The following is a 17,393-nucleotide window of genomic DNA, read 5'->3' as shown; positions in this document are numbered from 1 at the left end:
CTGCCTCCCCACCTCCCGAGGAAGCCAGGGCCCTCCCATATAGGGGAGGCCAGCTGTGGCAGGTCCCAGGCCAGGCTAGGGGGAGGGTGGACTTAACTGAAGGGAGCACCCCTGCACTGGGCTTTCAGCATCCATGGTCTGGATGTGAGCCTCCCTCTGAAGGAACTGTCTTAGTCGGGGTGTGTTTGGCTCTGAGCAACAGGGAGCTACTGAATCCTGCTCAAATCAAAGGATATTTGCTGATGGACTTCCCTGGCGGTACAGTGGTTAGGACTCCATGCTTCCACTGCAGGGGGCATGGGTTTGATCCCTGGTCAGGGAACTAAGATCCCACATGCTGCTCGGGGTGGCAAAAAAAATAAAAATAAAAAAGGATATTTGCTGAAAAGACTCAGTGCACCAATTTAAGGGCAGCCAAGGGCAGTAGGGAAATGGAAGTTGGGGCTCAGGGCTCCATCCCTCCACTACCCTCAGGCTCTCTCCTCTCCATGTCCTCCCCCTCCGTCAGCTTCCTCTGAACGTGGCCCCAGCAGTGACTCTGCTGACTTCCAGTTTAATTCCCCAGGCCCTCTTATCTTCTTAGCCTGTGTCCCAAAGCCTGGAGAGGGGTCTGACCGGCACAGCCCGCTTCTGGGCCCTGGGTCATGTGTCTAGTCTGGCTCCATCAGCAGGGACCCTGAGAAGGGGCATGGGTGGGAGGACAGTCATGTGCACAGTAAGAGTTTGACAAGCAGTGGCCGCTCTGGAATGGGGGCCCAGGTTTGCGTCTGGCCTGCATTTAGAGCTGTGTGACTCCAGACAAGCCCCGTCCCCTCATGCAGCCTGTTCCTAACTCACAACTGTGGGGTGGCGCCTTGGTTTACATTCATGCCTGTGAGCTCATCGTAGATCACAGGTGGGGAGACTGAGGCCCCGCAGTGAAGTGACTAGTCTAGAGACATGCAGCGACAAGAGAAGAGACCCATCCCAAGCCTCTGCAGCTCAGTTGCTGGAAATGGGTTCTTCTTCCCTCCTGGTGCCTCTCAGGGTCCCGCCCCGAATCACCTGCTTCCCGCAGCAGCGGTGGGGGGTGGCAGGTGAAGGGCCGCACTCAGACCGGAGGGATATGAGAGCCTGTGGGCAGGGGCAGGCTGCTAGGGGCTGCTCTGGGCATTCAGGTGGACCCCAACGGGTGTGAAGGAGCCCCTGCTGCCCTGCCCTCTGTGAAGCTGGGTGCCCACCCCCACCATTCTCCCACAAGGGAACATCCTATGGAGAGTCTTGCTGCCTGCAGGTCAAGGCAGGTTAAAAACTGGGGCTCGGGAGCCAGGTAAATGTGGTCTGAATCCCCCACCACCACTCAAGCTGCACGATCCCTGCTTTGGGCTCTGCCCTCAGCCTCCCCCTCGCCCCCCCTCCTTCACAAGGGTGTACAGCTCTCTCCCTCCCACCAAGGCCAACACAGGCCTCATCTTGGTTAATCCTCGTTCCTCATAGCTCACCCCTCACCAGGCCGGGCAGGTGGGAGTGCTTTTTGGCAGTCTTGGAGGAGGTGTAGACACTGCCTACCACTCCGCAGTAGCTCAGCTCTTAGAAGATTGGGGGGTGTTTATTTACTATTTTTTAATTCATTGCTGTTTTTTTAATTAAAGGAAGCTTAACTGGAAAACTGACAAAATCTCAAAAAGAATCTAACCCTTAGGGGCCCTGATTCCTCCTCTTCAGGAAATGTGGTGCTAGGGGGCTTCCCCCTTGGCTGGCTCAGTTTCCCTCCCACAACCACTCCTGGAAAAACGCCATCTAAATACCTGCATATTTTGGTCTTTCACCTGGAAATCTCCTGCCCTACAGTTTGGACTATTCAGCAGTGATTTGCAGGCTTGTGCGGGTGTCAGAATCACCAGAGGCAAATGAAAAAAATTCACATCCCTGGGCTCACCAGAGGGTATCTGAATTCAGCAGGTCTGAAACAGTAGTGAGGCTGGGGAATTTTAATCCCAGTCCAAGGATTGTGATGGGGATTAGGGGACACTTGCAGCCATTCTGTGTTCTGACCACCAGAGGGCGCCGTGGACCGAGATGAGCGGTCTCCCTTTGCGGTCTTGTTCCTCCAGACAGGTTGCTGGTTCCTCCATCAAGGACTTGCTGGTCAGACGACAGGCTAGGGGTGAACCGTGTCCCAGTGGGAAGGAGCTTCCACAGAGAAGGAAGCTGGACGTCAGGAAAGAGGCTCACAGTGGGCAGTGATTCTTGCACACTTGGACTCCTGAGCTCAGAGAGGCCAGGGCCCAGCCTGGAATCCCTATCAGCCTGTCCTGCTCTGGGGTGTGCTGTTTACCCAACACCGATGCAGGGGCAAAGGCTTAGTGGCAGCTGCTCTGGCTCCCAGCCCACCTAGGGCTCTTTGTCCTGTCAGGGATGGGGGCAGAGGGTGGACCCCAGGAATTTCAGCTGTGAGTCAGCTCTGAGTGCCCAGGGGATGGGACAGGGGCTGCTGGCCAGGGATAGATGCTGGCCGGCAGGACCCTGCTTCCGCAGCTGTGGGTGGCCTTGGTGATTCAGCTTCCCTCTGCCTGCCTAGAGGGGGCCCGCCCTGAGCTGGGAGAGGGAGGAGGTGTTCGGGTTAGGGAGGGGCGAGGGAGGGGTATTAAGGGGCCCCGTGGTCCAACTCTTCCGGATGCAGAGGCCCCATGGGATAACTGTGGCCAGAGATTGGGTAGTTCCGAGACTGGTCCTAGGATGAGGTCTCCTGGGGGGAGGGTGTCCTTGAAAATGAAATCTCCTGAGAGGCTAGGGCTTTTTATTAGGCTCCCTCAGAAAGATACCCCAGGGTCTCCCGCCCTGTGTTCATGTCTATGGGGGGCCTGCCTTGGCGCTGCGTGGGGAGGGGCCTGATCCCCCACCGGTGTGGGGAGGGGGGACAGACAGGCTGACCACTCCAGCTAGGAGGAGGTCTGCTGACGGAGGTAAAGCTAGGCTGATGGAGGAGGAGCTGCGAGCGGGCGGCGTGGGGGAGGGGCGAGACATCCCTCTCGGCTTCGGGGGCGGAGCCTGGACGGAGGTGGCGCCTGGGGCTCAGCCCAATTTTCCGGGTGAGGCTCGAGGGGCGGCCGCTGAGGCGGGGCCTAGAGCTCGGAGCCTCGCTCTCCGCCCGAACCTGGCGAGAGACCCCACAGCAGCCTGACCCGCCGGGAGCTGGAGCTGGCGCGGAGGCCCTGCCGGAGCCGAGCTGAGTCGAGCTCGCCGCCTGACACCGGCCGCAGCGCAGGCCGGCGCGTCAGCCCGCCGCAGGGTCTGGGCACTGTCGGCGGTAGCGAGCCCGACCACCGGGACCACCGGCACCACCGGGCGCGGGAGCCCGGATCGCCCTTGCAGGCCTGGCCTGAGCACGCTGGAGGACCTGGGGTTTGGACTGAAGAGAAGAGGGATGGAGGATTCCATGTAAGCATAGCGTGGGCACTAGGAGGGGAGAAGAGTGGAGACTTCGCCTGTCACGGGGCAGAGGTGTCCGGCGCTTACTAGGCCAGGCTTGAACACCAGGGAGCCTGGCATCCCAGCAGAAGCGACCTAGGCTCTGCCCTGCCTGAGCCGGGGACACAGCATAGCTTTTGGACCTCGGCTGCCGCAGGCCGGGCACAAGAAGCAGTGTCCTCACCTGAGACCGAGCGGGATCTACAGTGGGGCTCTCTGGTGGCCCAGAGCTGGTCGCTGGGGAGCCGGCCTCCTGACCCGGCCCCACTGGTACGGATGTGCCGCTGCCCGCGGGAGCGCCATGACGGCAGGATGACCTCAGCTGAGGCAGTGGCGGTGGCTGGCGGTGCTCGGTGGGCCGGGATCCCCACCGAGCACCCTGACACCCCGCAGGCGCTGCGGCGGCCTGGCCGGGCCTGGGTGGCCGTGGCAGCGCTGGTGTGGCTACTGGCGGGAGCCAGCATGTCGAGCCTCAACAAGTGGATTTTCACGGTGCACGGCTTCGGGCGGCCCCTGCTGCTCTCGGCACTGCACATGCTGGCAGCTGCGCTGGCATGCCACCCGGGGGCACGGCGCCCCATGCCCGGCCGCACCCGCCGCCAAGTGCTGCTGCTCAGCCTCACTTTGGGCGCCTCGATGGCCTGTGGCAACGTGGGCCTGAGCGCTGTGCCCCTGGACCTGGCGCAGCTGGCCACCACCACCACGCCACTGATCACGCTGGCCCTGTCCGCGCTGCTGCTCGGCCGCCGCCACCACCCACTGCAGTTCGCCGCCATGGGCCCGCTCTGCCTGGGGGCCGCCTGCAGCCTGGCCGGAGAGCTCCGGACACCCCCAGCTGGCTGTGGTTTCCTGCTGGCGGCCACCTGCCTCCGTGGGCTCAAGTCCATTCAGCAGAGTGAGTACCCAGGACACTGGTCGAGGAGTTGGGGATTGGGGTGGGAGTGTGGCCTGGGTGGCCCTGTGAGGGGCTATGGCCATTATCCAGTTTTACAGATAAAGAAACTGAGGCGCATGGCTTGGGAAGAGTCAGGAACTGAGGCTCAGAAAGGGCCAACCGCTCAGTGAGTTCCAGGCCCCAGACTTAGGCTCTAGAGTCCCAACCAGCGTTTCATCCAGCTGGCTGCCATAAATCTGTGGTCCATGTTTTGTCAAGCCTGGATCTCCATACCTGATTGAGGAAGTCACTGTATTGTCCCCATTTGACAGGTAGAGGGGCTTGCCCTGGGCCATGTGAGCAGCAGAGGCAAGATTTGAACCCAGGCAGGCAGACTTCATGCCGTCCGAGTGATGTGGCATAAGGCTGTGGACCCGAGGGAGGCCTGATAGTGGAGACTAGGGAAAGAGAAAGAGGGCAAGGCCATGAGCTGGGATTTGGAAGTTGAGGGCTTTTGCTAAGTCTGGGAAGGGCTGGTGTTTACTGGGAGCTGCAGTGTAACTGGTCCCATGCTAGGTGTTGACCTTGAGTCTTCATGGCAACCACCACCTTCATCCCCATTTTACAAGATACTGGAACTGAGACCCAGAGAGGTTCATGATTTGCCCACAGTCACACAGCTCCTAAGGACTGGAATCCTAGTCCATGTGACTCTGGACCTCAGCTCTGATGAAAGGGGGTTGGGGGCTCTGGACAGAGGGTAAGGTGGAGGCTCCAGGCCTAGACCCTGCTAAATCACTCTGCCTGAGGGTGGAGACCACCTTCCTGCCTGTCCTACTGAGGGTCCTTTGAGTCACAGCCTCCACCATCTCTCTGCCTCAACCCAAGGGTGCCCACTCAGGTTGGGGAGGCCTGGGTCCCAGCCACACCTGGGCTCGTGCTTCCTGGGCAACCTTGGGCAGAAGGGGAGATCTGGATCTTGTCTGGGCCTCAGTCTTCCCATCTGTTTGGTGGAGGAGGCCAGAGTTGATAGTCCCAGGGCTTTCTTGGTCTCCCTCCCTTTCAGCTCTGAGATCCTGTGACCCAGGCCTGGGAGAGAGAAGGGGCTGCTCCAAGGGCCCTGGGCTGGGGTTAGGGCAGCCTGCAGCCAGAGAAGGTTGAAGTCAGAGCTCAGCCCTGCCTTACAGTCATCAGAGCCAGGACCCAGAGTCCCTGTACCCATCCTCCAGGGCCCTGAGGTGGGGCCAGAGCCCAGTTCTATTTTTGCCTTCAGGTTACATGAGAGCTGGGACCTGAGCTCTGGGCATGAGTCAGTGGGAAACTTGACCTTGTACCCTGCCCTGGGCAGGGCCAGAAGGCTGGGAAGGCCCCAGCCTCAAGGTTCACATCACGCCTGCTAAGGCCCAGTGCTTCTCACACAGGAGGAGCCCCAGCCTGCAGGACAGGCTATGGCCGGCCAGGCCTCGGGCACATGGACATGGGGTGGCAGGTGCCTGGCATCAGGCTGCTCCTTGGCTCTGCCAGCTCTCTCCTTGTCTCCTGCCTGTCCCTGAGGCAGGTTGGTTGCTTGCTCCAGGTGCCCACAGCATCCTCTGCTTCCTCCATCAGGACTCCACATGCCTTGTATTACAGCCTCTTGTTTACCTGTCTGTCTCCCACCAGACAGGAGCTCTGAGAGGGCATGGCCTGGTTTTGAGGCAGCTCCATGTCCCCAGCACATAGCCTGGGGCCTGGCCCAGGTAAGGTACCCCTTAAATGGTGGGTTTATTAATGGTCTGATGGCAGAATTGGCAGGCTGGTTAAACTCCTTGGCTCAGGGTGCTAAGGAGGGAGCTTAGGAGGCTGGAGGCCCCACCAACAGAGATGGGAGCCCAGCAGAGGTAGGGAGGAACAGACTAGAGATAAGGGGTGAGATGGGTTTTGGACAAGAGGAGGTTTCTACTGCCAGACTTTCCAGGAAAGTCATCAGGGCCAAATTTAGACTAGAGTGTGAATGGCTGACACCAGCTCCTTCCCTGAGGGCAGACTCCATGGGAGCAGGGGATGAAGGTCCAAAAAGAGGAGTGCCCAGCAGCCACAGGCAGGTCCAGCAGTTTCTCTCCTTCCTGGGCCAGTTGTGGACCTGGGGGGCTACACGGGGAGAGGAGTGATGCCACATTCCCACTCACAGAAAGGCTGGGAAGTGGGGTGCCAGTGTGCTGAGACTTGTCCTCAGCTACATCCACCTGCATGAGGGAACAGCCTGACCCTGCCCACTGAGCTCTCAGGCTGGTGAGGAGAAGTAGAGATCACAAGGCAGGGGAGAAGTGCTAGAGCCAAGGTGGGCATAGCTGTGGTTGGGTGGCTACTTCTAGGGGAAACCAGAGAAGGCTGCCTGGGGGAGGAGGCAGGCAGTGCTGGTGACAATAATGTAATATATAGTGGTGAACACTTGCTGAGCCCTCACTGTGTGCCCACACCATGCCCAGCTCTTCATACAGCCAGAGTAGGAAAGGGCGTTCTGGGAGGGGGAAGCAGGGCTTGCCAGGGCACGGGTGTCAGCCAGCCGGGGCAGCATGTGGGGGATGGTGACAGCTGCCATGGCCAGCAGTTGCTGCTGGGCTCCAGGCCCTACACTCAGCACCTCACAGGCCCCCGTGAGGGGCATGTTGTCACCTTGCCCATGCTCCCACAAGAGGACAGGCATAGAGAGAGGGCGGCTTGTGTCATATCACACAGCTCGTGACGGAGCAGACAGGATAAGCCAGAAGCCAGCGGAATGGGGTCTAGAGAACATTTGTCCACAGGTGACTGAAGCTTGGCGTGTTCAGATGCTGAAACAAAAGTGTCTTTGGAGGAAGAGAAGTTGTTTGTTTTTTGTTTGTTTTTGGCCACACGTGTGGCATGTGGGATCTTAGTTCCCCAACCCCACACCCCCTGCATTGGGAGCACAGAGGCTTAACTGCTGGACCGCCAGGGAAGTCCCAGGAGAGGTTGAAATGCAGGGTTTGGTGGGAGCTGGCAGAGGAGGGGTCGCTGAGGAGGCAGTATGACAGGCTGGCATTTTGGGGCCCCGGGTGGGTGGCCTCTGGCAGAGGATCCCTGCTCTTTCCCTGGACTGCAGCAGAGGGAGGCAGAGGGCTGGGTGGGATGCAGAACAGGAGCAAGTGGCAGGGGGAGGAAGTTAGGACCTTCCTGCCTGGCTGCCTCTCAGAGGGTGAAATTTGCCAAAGGTGAAGTTCACCTGAAATCCTAAACACCTTCCAGTGATCGCACCTTTAACAGGCAGGCCACAGGCAGCTCGTAATGGTGCTAAATTTGGAGCGGACGAACAGGAGGCATTCCAGTTATCTGTTCATTTCTAGAAATGCTTGACAGAAGGACTGTTGCCTAGAGAACAAAGCCAAAACATCAGAATGAAATGGAGAGAGAAATAAGATTTCCTATTCTAAGCATAGCCTATGAGTAAGCACCTCTGTGGTTCTTTGGAAAGTGTGTGTCAGAAAATGCATAGAGGCTCAGAGAGCCCTGGGAGGGGATGGGGAGCCATGACTCATCTCTCGCCACGAAAACTGTCTCGTTGCCTTCATGCAAGTACTATCATTTCATCTGAGCCGGGTGTGATTTTATGATGGGCACCACTGGTTTTGTGAACCAGCTGGGTGGTAATATGAATACACACACACAGGCACACATGCGCAAGGTGGTAGGATCCTCTCTTTCCTTGCAAAGACTAAGGTTTCTTCTGTGTCCTGGATTCATCTTGACAAGCCCCAGCGTTGGTAGCAAAAGATGCTGATTATCAGTGATAAACAGTGAGTGACAGCCGGGAGCAAACAATGACCTTGTTGTTCCCTGTCATCCCAATGGTCATAAGTGATCGAACATTTGATTCAAATGGTTTTTAGTATTTCAGACTCTCTATCTTTTTTAAGCTAAAGGCCACATAGCTAGTAAGTGGCAGAACTGGCCTGTTGGTGGCCTGTACCTGCTCTGGCATGGGAGCTGCACTGTGGGGCTGAGGGTGCGAGAAGGGCTGAAGCCAAGAAAGCTGGGTCGGGGCCGCTTGGTTCAGGGCCTTCAAAGTTGGTTAAGAGCCCAGGATGTTTTTCTCCAGGGCCTGGGGAGCCCCTGAAGAATTTTTTTTTCACGTTTATTGATCAGGGGGACATCACAAGCAGATTATTGTTTCAGCCTGTGGGAGGAGTAGGTGATAACGCTTATTTGTTTTATCTGTTTACATTTACTGAGCACTTACCTTCTAAGGGCTTTGTGTACATTATCTATTTTAATCTTTACAACAACCCTGCATGTTTAAGGTTTTATTATCCTCCGATTTTGCAGGTGAGGAAACCTAGGCCTATAGAGGTTAAGTGCCTGGTCACAGGTAGTCAGGAGCGGACCGGGTCACCACTCAGGCAGTCTGACTCTGGATTCTTGACCTTCTTGTTACAAAGCGGGAGACACTAATTCCGCCTGAGGGGTTGGGGCAGGCAGGCTTCCTGGAGGATGGGCCGAGGAGGAGGTTGTGCCGGGTTGGCCTCGTGGGGGTTGTCTCGCGCCGGGTGCTGATGGCTGCTGTCCTGGTTGCAGGTGCCCTGCTGCAGGAGGAGAGGCTGGATGCGGTGACCCTGCTGTATGCCACCTCGCTACCCAGCTTCTGCCTGCTGGCAGGCGCGGCCCTGGTGCTGGAGGCTGGCGTGGCACCGCCGCCCGCCCCCACCGACTCCCGCCTCTGGGCCTGTATCCTGCTCAGCTGCCTCCTGTCTGTGCTCTACAACCTGGCCAGCTTCTCCCTGCTGGCCCTCACCTCGGCCCTCACTGTCCACGTCCTGGGCAACCTCACTGTCGTGGGCAACCTCATCCTTTCCCGGCTCCTGTTTGGCAGCCGCCTCAGCACCCTCAGCTATGTGGGCATTGCGCTCACCCTTTCAGGAATGTTCCTTTACCACAACTGCGAGCTCGTGGCTTCTTGGGCTGCCCGCCGGGGCTTCTGGCGGAGAGACCAGCCTGGCAAGGGTCTCTGAGACCTGAGGGAGCACAGGGACCACGCGGGACTGCCTCAGCCTGAATCCAGCCTTGGCCCATGGCCACGGGAAAACGGGGAGAGTGGGCAGCCTCTGGGGCTCTCGGGGGAGATGGGTCTTCCTGCAGGGCCACCTTGGAGGCTGGAATGGGGACTCCCAGAGAGACCCACCTCCTGTCCCTGCCTGCCTCTCCTCATCACAGACCCCACTCACCACTGGATGGTGGGTCCAAGCCCGGCACAGTCCCTGTGCTTGTCAGAGTAATTATTACGATTAGTATCAACTACTACGCCGAAAACTGCTGGCCAAACTTTGAAAACCTCACCGTGTTCTAATGATGAAGATGATGATGATGGTGACGATGATGATGATGATTCTTGGGGGTCGCACAATCCTTCCTCCAAGAAATTGGGAGGCAGCTAGGAGGCCCAGGGAAGGGCTTCTTTGCTGCTGGGCTTCCCTAGGGAGTTGGGGTCGTCTGTGCCAACTCCAGGCAGCTGCTGTGGCCTCAGCCCTGGGCCCCCCAATTTTGGGTCTTCCGTCCTCAAATAAACTATTTTTGCTTGTACACCTGTGTCATTCCTCGGGGTGGCAGCCAAGGGCCGATAGCTGCCAGCTGCCCACAAGGAAACGAGGACCCCCTCCCTTACCAACCGGGGCCTGGCCAGGCCCCCACCCCAGCCCTCTGCTCCGGACCCTGCACGCCATCTTCCCGCAGCCCCGGGGGCATCTCCTAAAACACACTCTTTGTGTGGCTCCACACTGCTCTTGGGACAAGGTCAGAGCTTCCTACCCCAGACCATAGGGCCCTCAGGGCCTGGCCCCACAGCTTCACCAGGCTCCTCTCCCCTCTCCCCTCTCCCCTCCTTGGGCTCCACCTTCCATCTGCACCCGCTTCCTTCAGGTCCACCCGCCTCAACCCCCGACCCCAAGCCTCCCCACCGGAGCCTCTGCACGTGCTGGTCCCCTGTCTGCTGTCCACTTCCTACATCTGCTTCTCCCTTTCTCATGGCGAAACCCTTGCCTGGGGGTGAAAACCCAAACATGCAACCCTCCTCTAAAAGAAAAACCAAAAAAGAAGCCTGAGGAAGGAAGGGCCTGGACGAGGGGCCGTGCCCAGGGCTGTGGGCGCAGAGGGCAAGGAATCGAGTGGCTCCATGGAAGGAGGAGCACTGGGGGGCGGGGGCATCTGGAGGGCTGGCCCAACTCAGCTGCATCACGTCTCACATCCTTCCCTTGGCTGTAAGCACTTAACTCCCGTCACCTACCTGCCCCTGCTGGGGGCTGCCTGTTAAAAACCATAAGGTCCCTGCCTGGGTTAGAGAGACCTGGGGCCTAATCCTGCTCTGCCTGCCTCACTGTGTACCTGGGGTATGTATCTCCCCTCCCTGAGCCTCAGTTTCCATATCTACAAAATGGGCTGATGATCCCCATGGAGAGGATTCCAGTGAGGAGCCTGGTAGGCGGGGCCCGGGGAGGAGAGAGAACGATGGGGCCAGTGGGCTTGGTCCCTATCTTGGGCTAGTCATCCACTCTCTCTGAGGCTCTAGGCTCATCTGGAAAATGGGAGGATGGGAGCTAGACCAGGCCGGGGTTGGGGTCTCGGGGGCCTGGGACTCAGGGAGGAATCATGCATTCCTTCACGTAGCCAGAATTCGTGGAGGACTGCTGTGCCAGCCAGTGGTAGACAGGGCTGCATGGAGGGTCAGCCCCAGGCTGTGGGTGGGGGCAGTGAGGGCCTGGGAGGCACCCGGCCCAGGCAGGACAGGCGCAGGGTTTCCTGGCTCTGGCCTCAGCGCAGGCCCGTCTTGCGGAGGGGAAGTGGTCCTAGGCTGAGTCACTCACCACCCACCCTCCCTGTGACTCAGAGATGCTACCGGCCCAGTCCCGTCCTGGTGCAGCCTGAATACCTCCGGGCTCCGCACTGAGGCTTGGCCAGACAGGACAGAGGATAAATGGCTTCAGGTGGGTAGGGCCTCCTTGGTCCTCAGGACCCTTCCCCATTCAAGGAGGCCCCTGCCATAGTAGGAGCCTCCTGCAGCGCCCTGGCCCTGGCTCCTGGGCCCCAGGGAATGCTTGGCTTTAGAGTGAGCCTCCCATCAGATCAGAGCCAGCCCCTGGCGGTTGTGGGGGCAGAGTGGGGGGAATTGGAGCTGTGCTTGACCTGGGGGCCACCCAGCATTGAGGTGATTCCCTCAGGGTCAGAGTTAAAGCCCTCCCTACCACCCCTGCCAGCAGTGGGCACAGTGAGCACTGGCCTGGCAGTCAGAAAGCCTGGGTTTGTGTCCTGGCCCCCTTTCTCACCTGTCTGACCTGTCTGGTCTCTGCCGGCTTCAAAGGGATACTCACAGGGAAGAGCTTATCAGGTGATTCCCATTGACGGCTCTCTGGACTCTGCTGCTTACTTGTTCTGTTTCCTTGTGCGAGACACTTCACCTCCCCAGCCTCCCTCCTTGTGCCCAGTCCCTGCTGGGAAGCGATCTCTGGATAACAGATGTCACCTTCCTTTGGGGGCGGGGGGGTGGGGTGTGTGTGTGTGTCTCTTCCCTACCCTCACCCCTCCCCCGCCCCATGCCAGGCTGGGTTGAAAGCCACAAAGCTCACGCCAGCTCCCTGCACCTCTCCAGGCAGGGCCCTGAGCACATCCCACTCTCAGAACTGCCTGCTCACCGCTGTCTTCCCAGCACCAGCACAGAGCCTGGTGTGGATGGAGTAGGCAGGAGAGAATACCAGTCAAGAGCAGGGGTTGGACCCAGGTTCAAACCCCAGCCCTGGTGTGTCTGAGCTGTATGACTTTGGGTGGGAGTCTTCCCCTCCTGTGGCTCTGCGTGTTAAGTGGGGGCAGCGGCAGAGCCTCACCCGTCTGGTTCTGGGAGGCGGCAGGAGCTAACATACATGCCCAGTGCTTAGCGACAGTGCCTTAAACTTGTGGATGAAAAATTAACCAGTCGATCTAAGAAAGAAACGGAAATTTTATTAGAGCCAATTTGAGGATGATAACCCAGGATGAGCATCTCAGAAAGCTCTGAGAAACGTTCCGCCTGTTAGCAGACCAGGCACAGTTATGTAAGGTTTTTTTAAGACAGAGGGCTGTACATCAAATGACATATTATTGACAGTTTACATAATCCAGATCTAAGCATCATCGCGGTGGGTCATGTGACCCCTTACAAGATCAGGAAGGGGTGTTATCTTTTAAGGAGTTGCCTGGATGCTGGAAGAACGTTGCTCTTTATGGTTGAGCAGGTATTCCTGCCGATGGGGGAGGTTTGGTCGATGCATAAATGCAGATACACAATGCACAGTGTGGGGAGAGAGGAGGCCAAAAGGCAGAGAAGAATTTTATATGTTTAGGTTTATCCTGTCTTGCCATTAGATATGAATTTTATTTCACAAACCTAACAGGTCCTCGAGCCATGTTAGCAGACTGGCTCACTACAAACGCCTCCCAGTTCCTCTCCCAAGATTTCTCTTGCTGCCCCCACCCCCAGGCTTCCCTTGCACATCGAGGGCCCCAGGGCATGCTCTTGCCCCAGCTCCCACCCCCTCATCCGCCTTGGAGGAAGCTGGGTCTGTGCTGGGCATCCTGCCATTGTGGATTCAGAACAAAGCTTCTGCCTTGTCTCAGCCCCAGCTGCCAGGGGGCCCCGCCCACCCTCCCCAGGGGGGCCTTGAATTGTCATTCCAGGGGGCCAGGGTAAACAAGGACTCTTGCTCCCAAATCAGCTCAGGGATGCCAGGGACTCCACCATCACACTGTTCCTGCTCAGTTGTAAATACTTCTGAGAAATAACACAAAATACAGTGGAGAGCCATGGAAGGTTTTGAGCAGGCAAGGACTGTGATGGAACAACAAATGTTTTTTGATAATGGCCCTTCAGTTTGGTCTGGATCCTACGTGGAGGAGAAATTGAAGGGGCTTGGGACAGGAGGCAGGGAGACAAGGGAAGAACTGTTGTTGTGGCCCATTGAGCAGATGACAGTGGGGCCCGTGTCTTGGGCGTGGTGCAGAGTAGCATCACTTGTACTGATTTGGGGTAACAAGTTATCCCCAAACATTATGGCTTAGAGCAATGAATATAAATTATCTCAGTTTCTGTGGATCAGGCATTTGGGAGTGGTTGAGTGGAATAGTTCTGACTCAGGGTCTCTCATGAGGTTGCAATCAAATGTCAGCCAGGGCTGCAGTCATATAAAGGCTTGACTGTGGCTGGCAGGTCCACTTCTAAGATGAGTCATTCACGTGGCTGTCGGCAGGAGACCTCAGTTCCTTTGCCATGTGGGCCCTTCCACAGGGCTCCTTGAGTGTACTTATGGCATGGTAGTTGGTTTCCACCAGAGTGAGTGATTCAAGAGAGCAAGAAGCCACAATGTCCTTTTTGATCCAATTTCAAAAGTCACATTCATTTCTCTAATATCTTCATTTATTAATTCAAAATTATTGTCATTTTTCTGATGTCTTATTGGTTACAAGTCAACCCTATTCAATGTGGGCCCTCCCACCTTGACTACATAAGGGCAGGCACCAGGAGGAGGGGATCATGGAGGTCAGTTGAGATCATTGAGGTCACCTCTGAGGCTGGCTACCACATCAGCTTGTTCAGTGAGTGAGTGAGGACACAGCCTGGGGCCATGCAGAATGAGTCTGGGAGCTTCCTGCTCCAGGCTGGATCTCTTCAGCTACACTTCTGAATCCTTCCTGACACAGTACTATACAATCCTGGCCCACAGCAGGCACTTGGCAAATGCTTGTCTCTGTGACAGCTGGAGGCTTCCTCTGGTCCCCACTGCAGACAAGGAGAAGGCCTGGGCTCCTGGGTCTGGTAGGTAAAGCTCTGGTTCTCTGATGTTTCCAAGCCCACTCCCCATGACCTCTCCAGCTATATGAGGCCACCCCTGCTCCCTGTGCCTGATGGAGCCTTCCAGTACCTAGGCCTCCTTCTGCCCCCTACTGACTGCCACAACCCTCATGTACCCCCTCTCTCCCTCTCCAAACACTGCCAGCATCCCAGTGGGTAGATTCTGGCTCAGCAGTACCTGTTGCCTGGGCTGGGCACTTCTCTTTATATGTTTAAACTTTCTTTGGTGGAAGAACCCTTGTCCATGCTTCTTATGCTGGAGCCCGATATCAAATAAGCCAAAGCAGAGTTGCCCTAGATGAACCAGGAACCCCGCACGCCTCTGCCAAGTTTCCCAGGTGAAAACCACAGATCTTGTTCAACCCTTATACACATAGAAAACTAAAGCCCAAAGAGATGGCCTTAGTCCACTAGGCTGCTATAACAAAATGCCATAGACTGGGTGGCTTATAAACAATGGAAATTTATTGCTCACAGTTCTGGAGGCTGGAAGCCTGAGATCAGGGTGCAGGCATGGTCGGGTGAGGGCCCTCTTCTGGGTCACAGGCTTCATTTATAAGGGCTTCATTTATAAGAGCATTAATCCTATTCTTGAAGGCTCCACTCTCACGACCTCTTCACCTAATTACCTCCCAAAGGCCCCACCTCCCAATACTATCACCTTGGGCATTAGGTCTCAACATATGAATTTTAGGGAGACACCAATGTTCGGACCATAGCAGCGATCTTGCACAAAGAGGGAGCAGCAGGGCGAGGTCTTCATCTCCTAATTCTTGCGATTCTGCTGTTCCTTGCTCCCCACTCTGTTGTGAAGAACAGAGCCAGAGTGTGAGGTTATAGGGGTGTGTGGGGTCCGGCCCAGGTTCACAGGGGGTGTCTGCCGGATTTTCCCCAGCTCAGTCAGCAAAACATTTTTTTCTTCAGGGGAAAGGCATTATAGATTTTTCGCCAAGGGAAGTCTAGAAAGATCTGTGGTAAGAGGCTTTTATGTGTGTTTAAAGCTTTCTGCTTTTGAGTGTCTCTTGGCACCTGTGAGAGGGGGAGTAGGATGGTGTATTAGTCCAGGTCCTCTGAGAAGCAAGCACCAAGATGGGATTAAAAGTGCAAGGATTTTATGAGGGCAAACATTTGTGAGAGAAAATGGGAAGGGGGCTAGGAAGGCTAGGAGAGCCCATCAGACTGTGATGCAAGTGGAGGAGAGAGGGAAGGAAGTTTGGCGGGAAACATTCTTGACCACACAGCTGACAGCAAGGAAGCCAATCAGAAGAGTCCATGTCTCCCAGGACTGGGCCTGCCTTGGTATCCCTGCTATACTGGGGAATTGGCTAGGAGGAGCCTGAGGGAAGTCTAGTCTCAGCATAAACATGGCGATGGATTTCAGAGTGTCACGGTGGGGCCCTTGTTCGGTATTGCATCCTGTAATCGGAGGCCTGTGGGACATGTTCTATGGCCACCCCAGATGGCATGGTGACTCCCATTTTACAGGCAGAATTCCAGAAAAATTCCAGGGTCTGCCTGAAGTCACAAAGCAGGATGAGAGTCTTCACCGCTCGACTCTCATCCCGAGCTCCTTCCTGTGTGACATAAGTCCGCAGTCCAGAGGTGGTTGATGGATTCTTAGTGCATCTGGACTTAGCATCCCAGTAGGTAAGCAGGGTTGTGTGCTTCAGGGTCAAGAGCTACCTGTCCCTAGATTTGTAATGAGATCACCACCTCAGCAGAGGTTGTTCAGGAAAATCCTCAGGGCCACCGTTTATCTGGCAGGGTATTATGGACTTCACGGAAACGTCTCACACCGAATTTAATTGACTTTAATTCATCATAAAGAAAGAAAGTGATTCTGTACTTTTGAAGTAGGAAAGTTAAAAGTTCATGAAATCAGAGGCTTGGAATCTCTGCTCCAAGCCAGGCTGTTGGGCTGTGAGGGACATTTCATTCTCCCCTCTTACAGGATTGCGTTAAAACTCCAACATGACAGGAATTCCAATGGTCAGGACTCTGCGCTTCCACTGCAGGGGGGCACAGGTTTGATCCCTGGTCAGGGAACTAAGATCCAGCCTCTCTACTCTGAATCCAGAGGAACAGAGTAGACTGTTTGCAAAAAAGGACTTGGACCCTCTCAAGAGGTCTCAACCTCAACTTCTTCCACTTGGGATGTGAAATGCTGGTCCTGCCATATCCAAATCTGAATATTGAAAGAATAATTTAAAAAGGAGGATCCAAAATTATATTTCCTCAACTATGAACAAAAAAAAATGCATAGAAAGAAGGAAATATACCACAATACCTAAGTGTTGACTTGATTACTGCTTGAGGATAGTATTGTAGATGGACCGTATTTATTTTCCTTTTTCCACAAATGAGTATGTAGTTTTAAAAATACATTTCTTAGGGTGCCAGTTCTGACTAAGATAGAGTAAACATAGTCTGTCCTTCCCACTGAATGCAAATAAAAACTCTGGGCAGAATGCAGGAAGCAGCTCTCTGAGGACTCTGAAAAAGAAATGGTAGCATGTGGACTGGGAAAGGGAACCAGAACTTGGAGTATAAACAATCTGGTGGCGAGTCTCCTGTTTTGCTTTTTGCTCCTGTATCTGCTGGCCTGGTCTCAGAGGCAGCGTGACTCCTGGAACTGTGCAGTGGACATGGAAAGAAAGAATTCCAAGAGCAGCCCTGTCTTTCTGGTCTAAGGAGTAGGAAGGAAGGCCTCTTCAGGACAGAAAGAGTGAGGGAAATCTCTTTTTTTGTTGTTCTTTTCTCATATAGTCCTGTCCCCGGGCAAGCCTCTTACTGAGGTTGAAACTGGGCAGCAGAAGTAGCAGTAGCAGTGGAAGCTGGGAAAGCCCCTAAAACTCGGAGGGGAATCCTTTTGTCTGACCAAAAGAACTGTGGCTTGAAAGGTATGTGTGCTGGGGAGGAATCCCCTTGCTTTTTTCTCTCTGTTCGTCCTGTCACCTGGTCCTAAAGCAGAACTGGTCACAGAATGTATGCAGGAGAGCAGGGAGACTAAAAGCCCTGATTTCTAGCTGGAGGACCAGGGAAAGGGTGGTCTTGAAAACTGGGGAGTGTGGGAGAAACTGTGGAGAGGAGGAAGCTTGAGAAATGGATACCATAGGCTCACGTGTATGGATCTGACCCTAAACATTACTCCAATGACTTTGAGAATGAAACTACTATGCAGACCACCCAGATTTCAGACTGGGA

At 55.7% G+C, this 17,393-nt stretch overlaps 1 protein-coding gene across 1 annotated transcript; it reads left to right on the top strand.

The window, feature by feature from the left end:
* Positions 1 to 3,726: 3,726 nt before the first annotated feature.
* On the top strand, positions 3,727 to 9,898 carry SLC35E4 (solute carrier family 35 member E4). Its single transcript, XM_065890479.1, has 2 exons — positions 3,727 to 4,345; positions 8,897 to 9,898. Exons 1-2 carry the CDS (start codon positions 3,727 to 3,729, stop codon positions 9,328 to 9,330), a joined length of 1,053 nt encoding a protein of 350 aa, XP_065746551.1. The 3' UTR covers positions 9,331 to 9,898.
* Positions 9,899 to 17,393: the final 7,495 nt, after the last annotated feature.

Source organism: Phocoena phocoena, chromosome 13 (genome assembly GCF_963924675.1).
Source record: "Phocoena phocoena chromosome 13, mPhoPho1.1, whole genome shotgun sequence".
Lineage (NCBI taxonomy): Eukaryota > Metazoa > Chordata > Mammalia > Artiodactyla > Phocoenidae > Phocoena > Phocoena phocoena.
Note: the sequence above shows the minus strand (reverse complement) of the source record. Positions and strands in the feature narration are given on the sequence as shown.

Excerpts from the sequence above, each read along its gene's own strand:
- SLC35E4 (XM_065890479.1), top strand. The coding sequence starts at position 3,727 with ATGTGCCGCTGCCCGCGGGAGCGCCATGACGGCAGGATGACCTCAGCT. Across the intron at positions 4,346-8,896 it reads GCTCAAGTCCATTCAGCAGA|GTGCCCTGCTGCAGGAGGAG; the intron begins GTGAGTACCCAG and ends TCCTGGTTGCAG.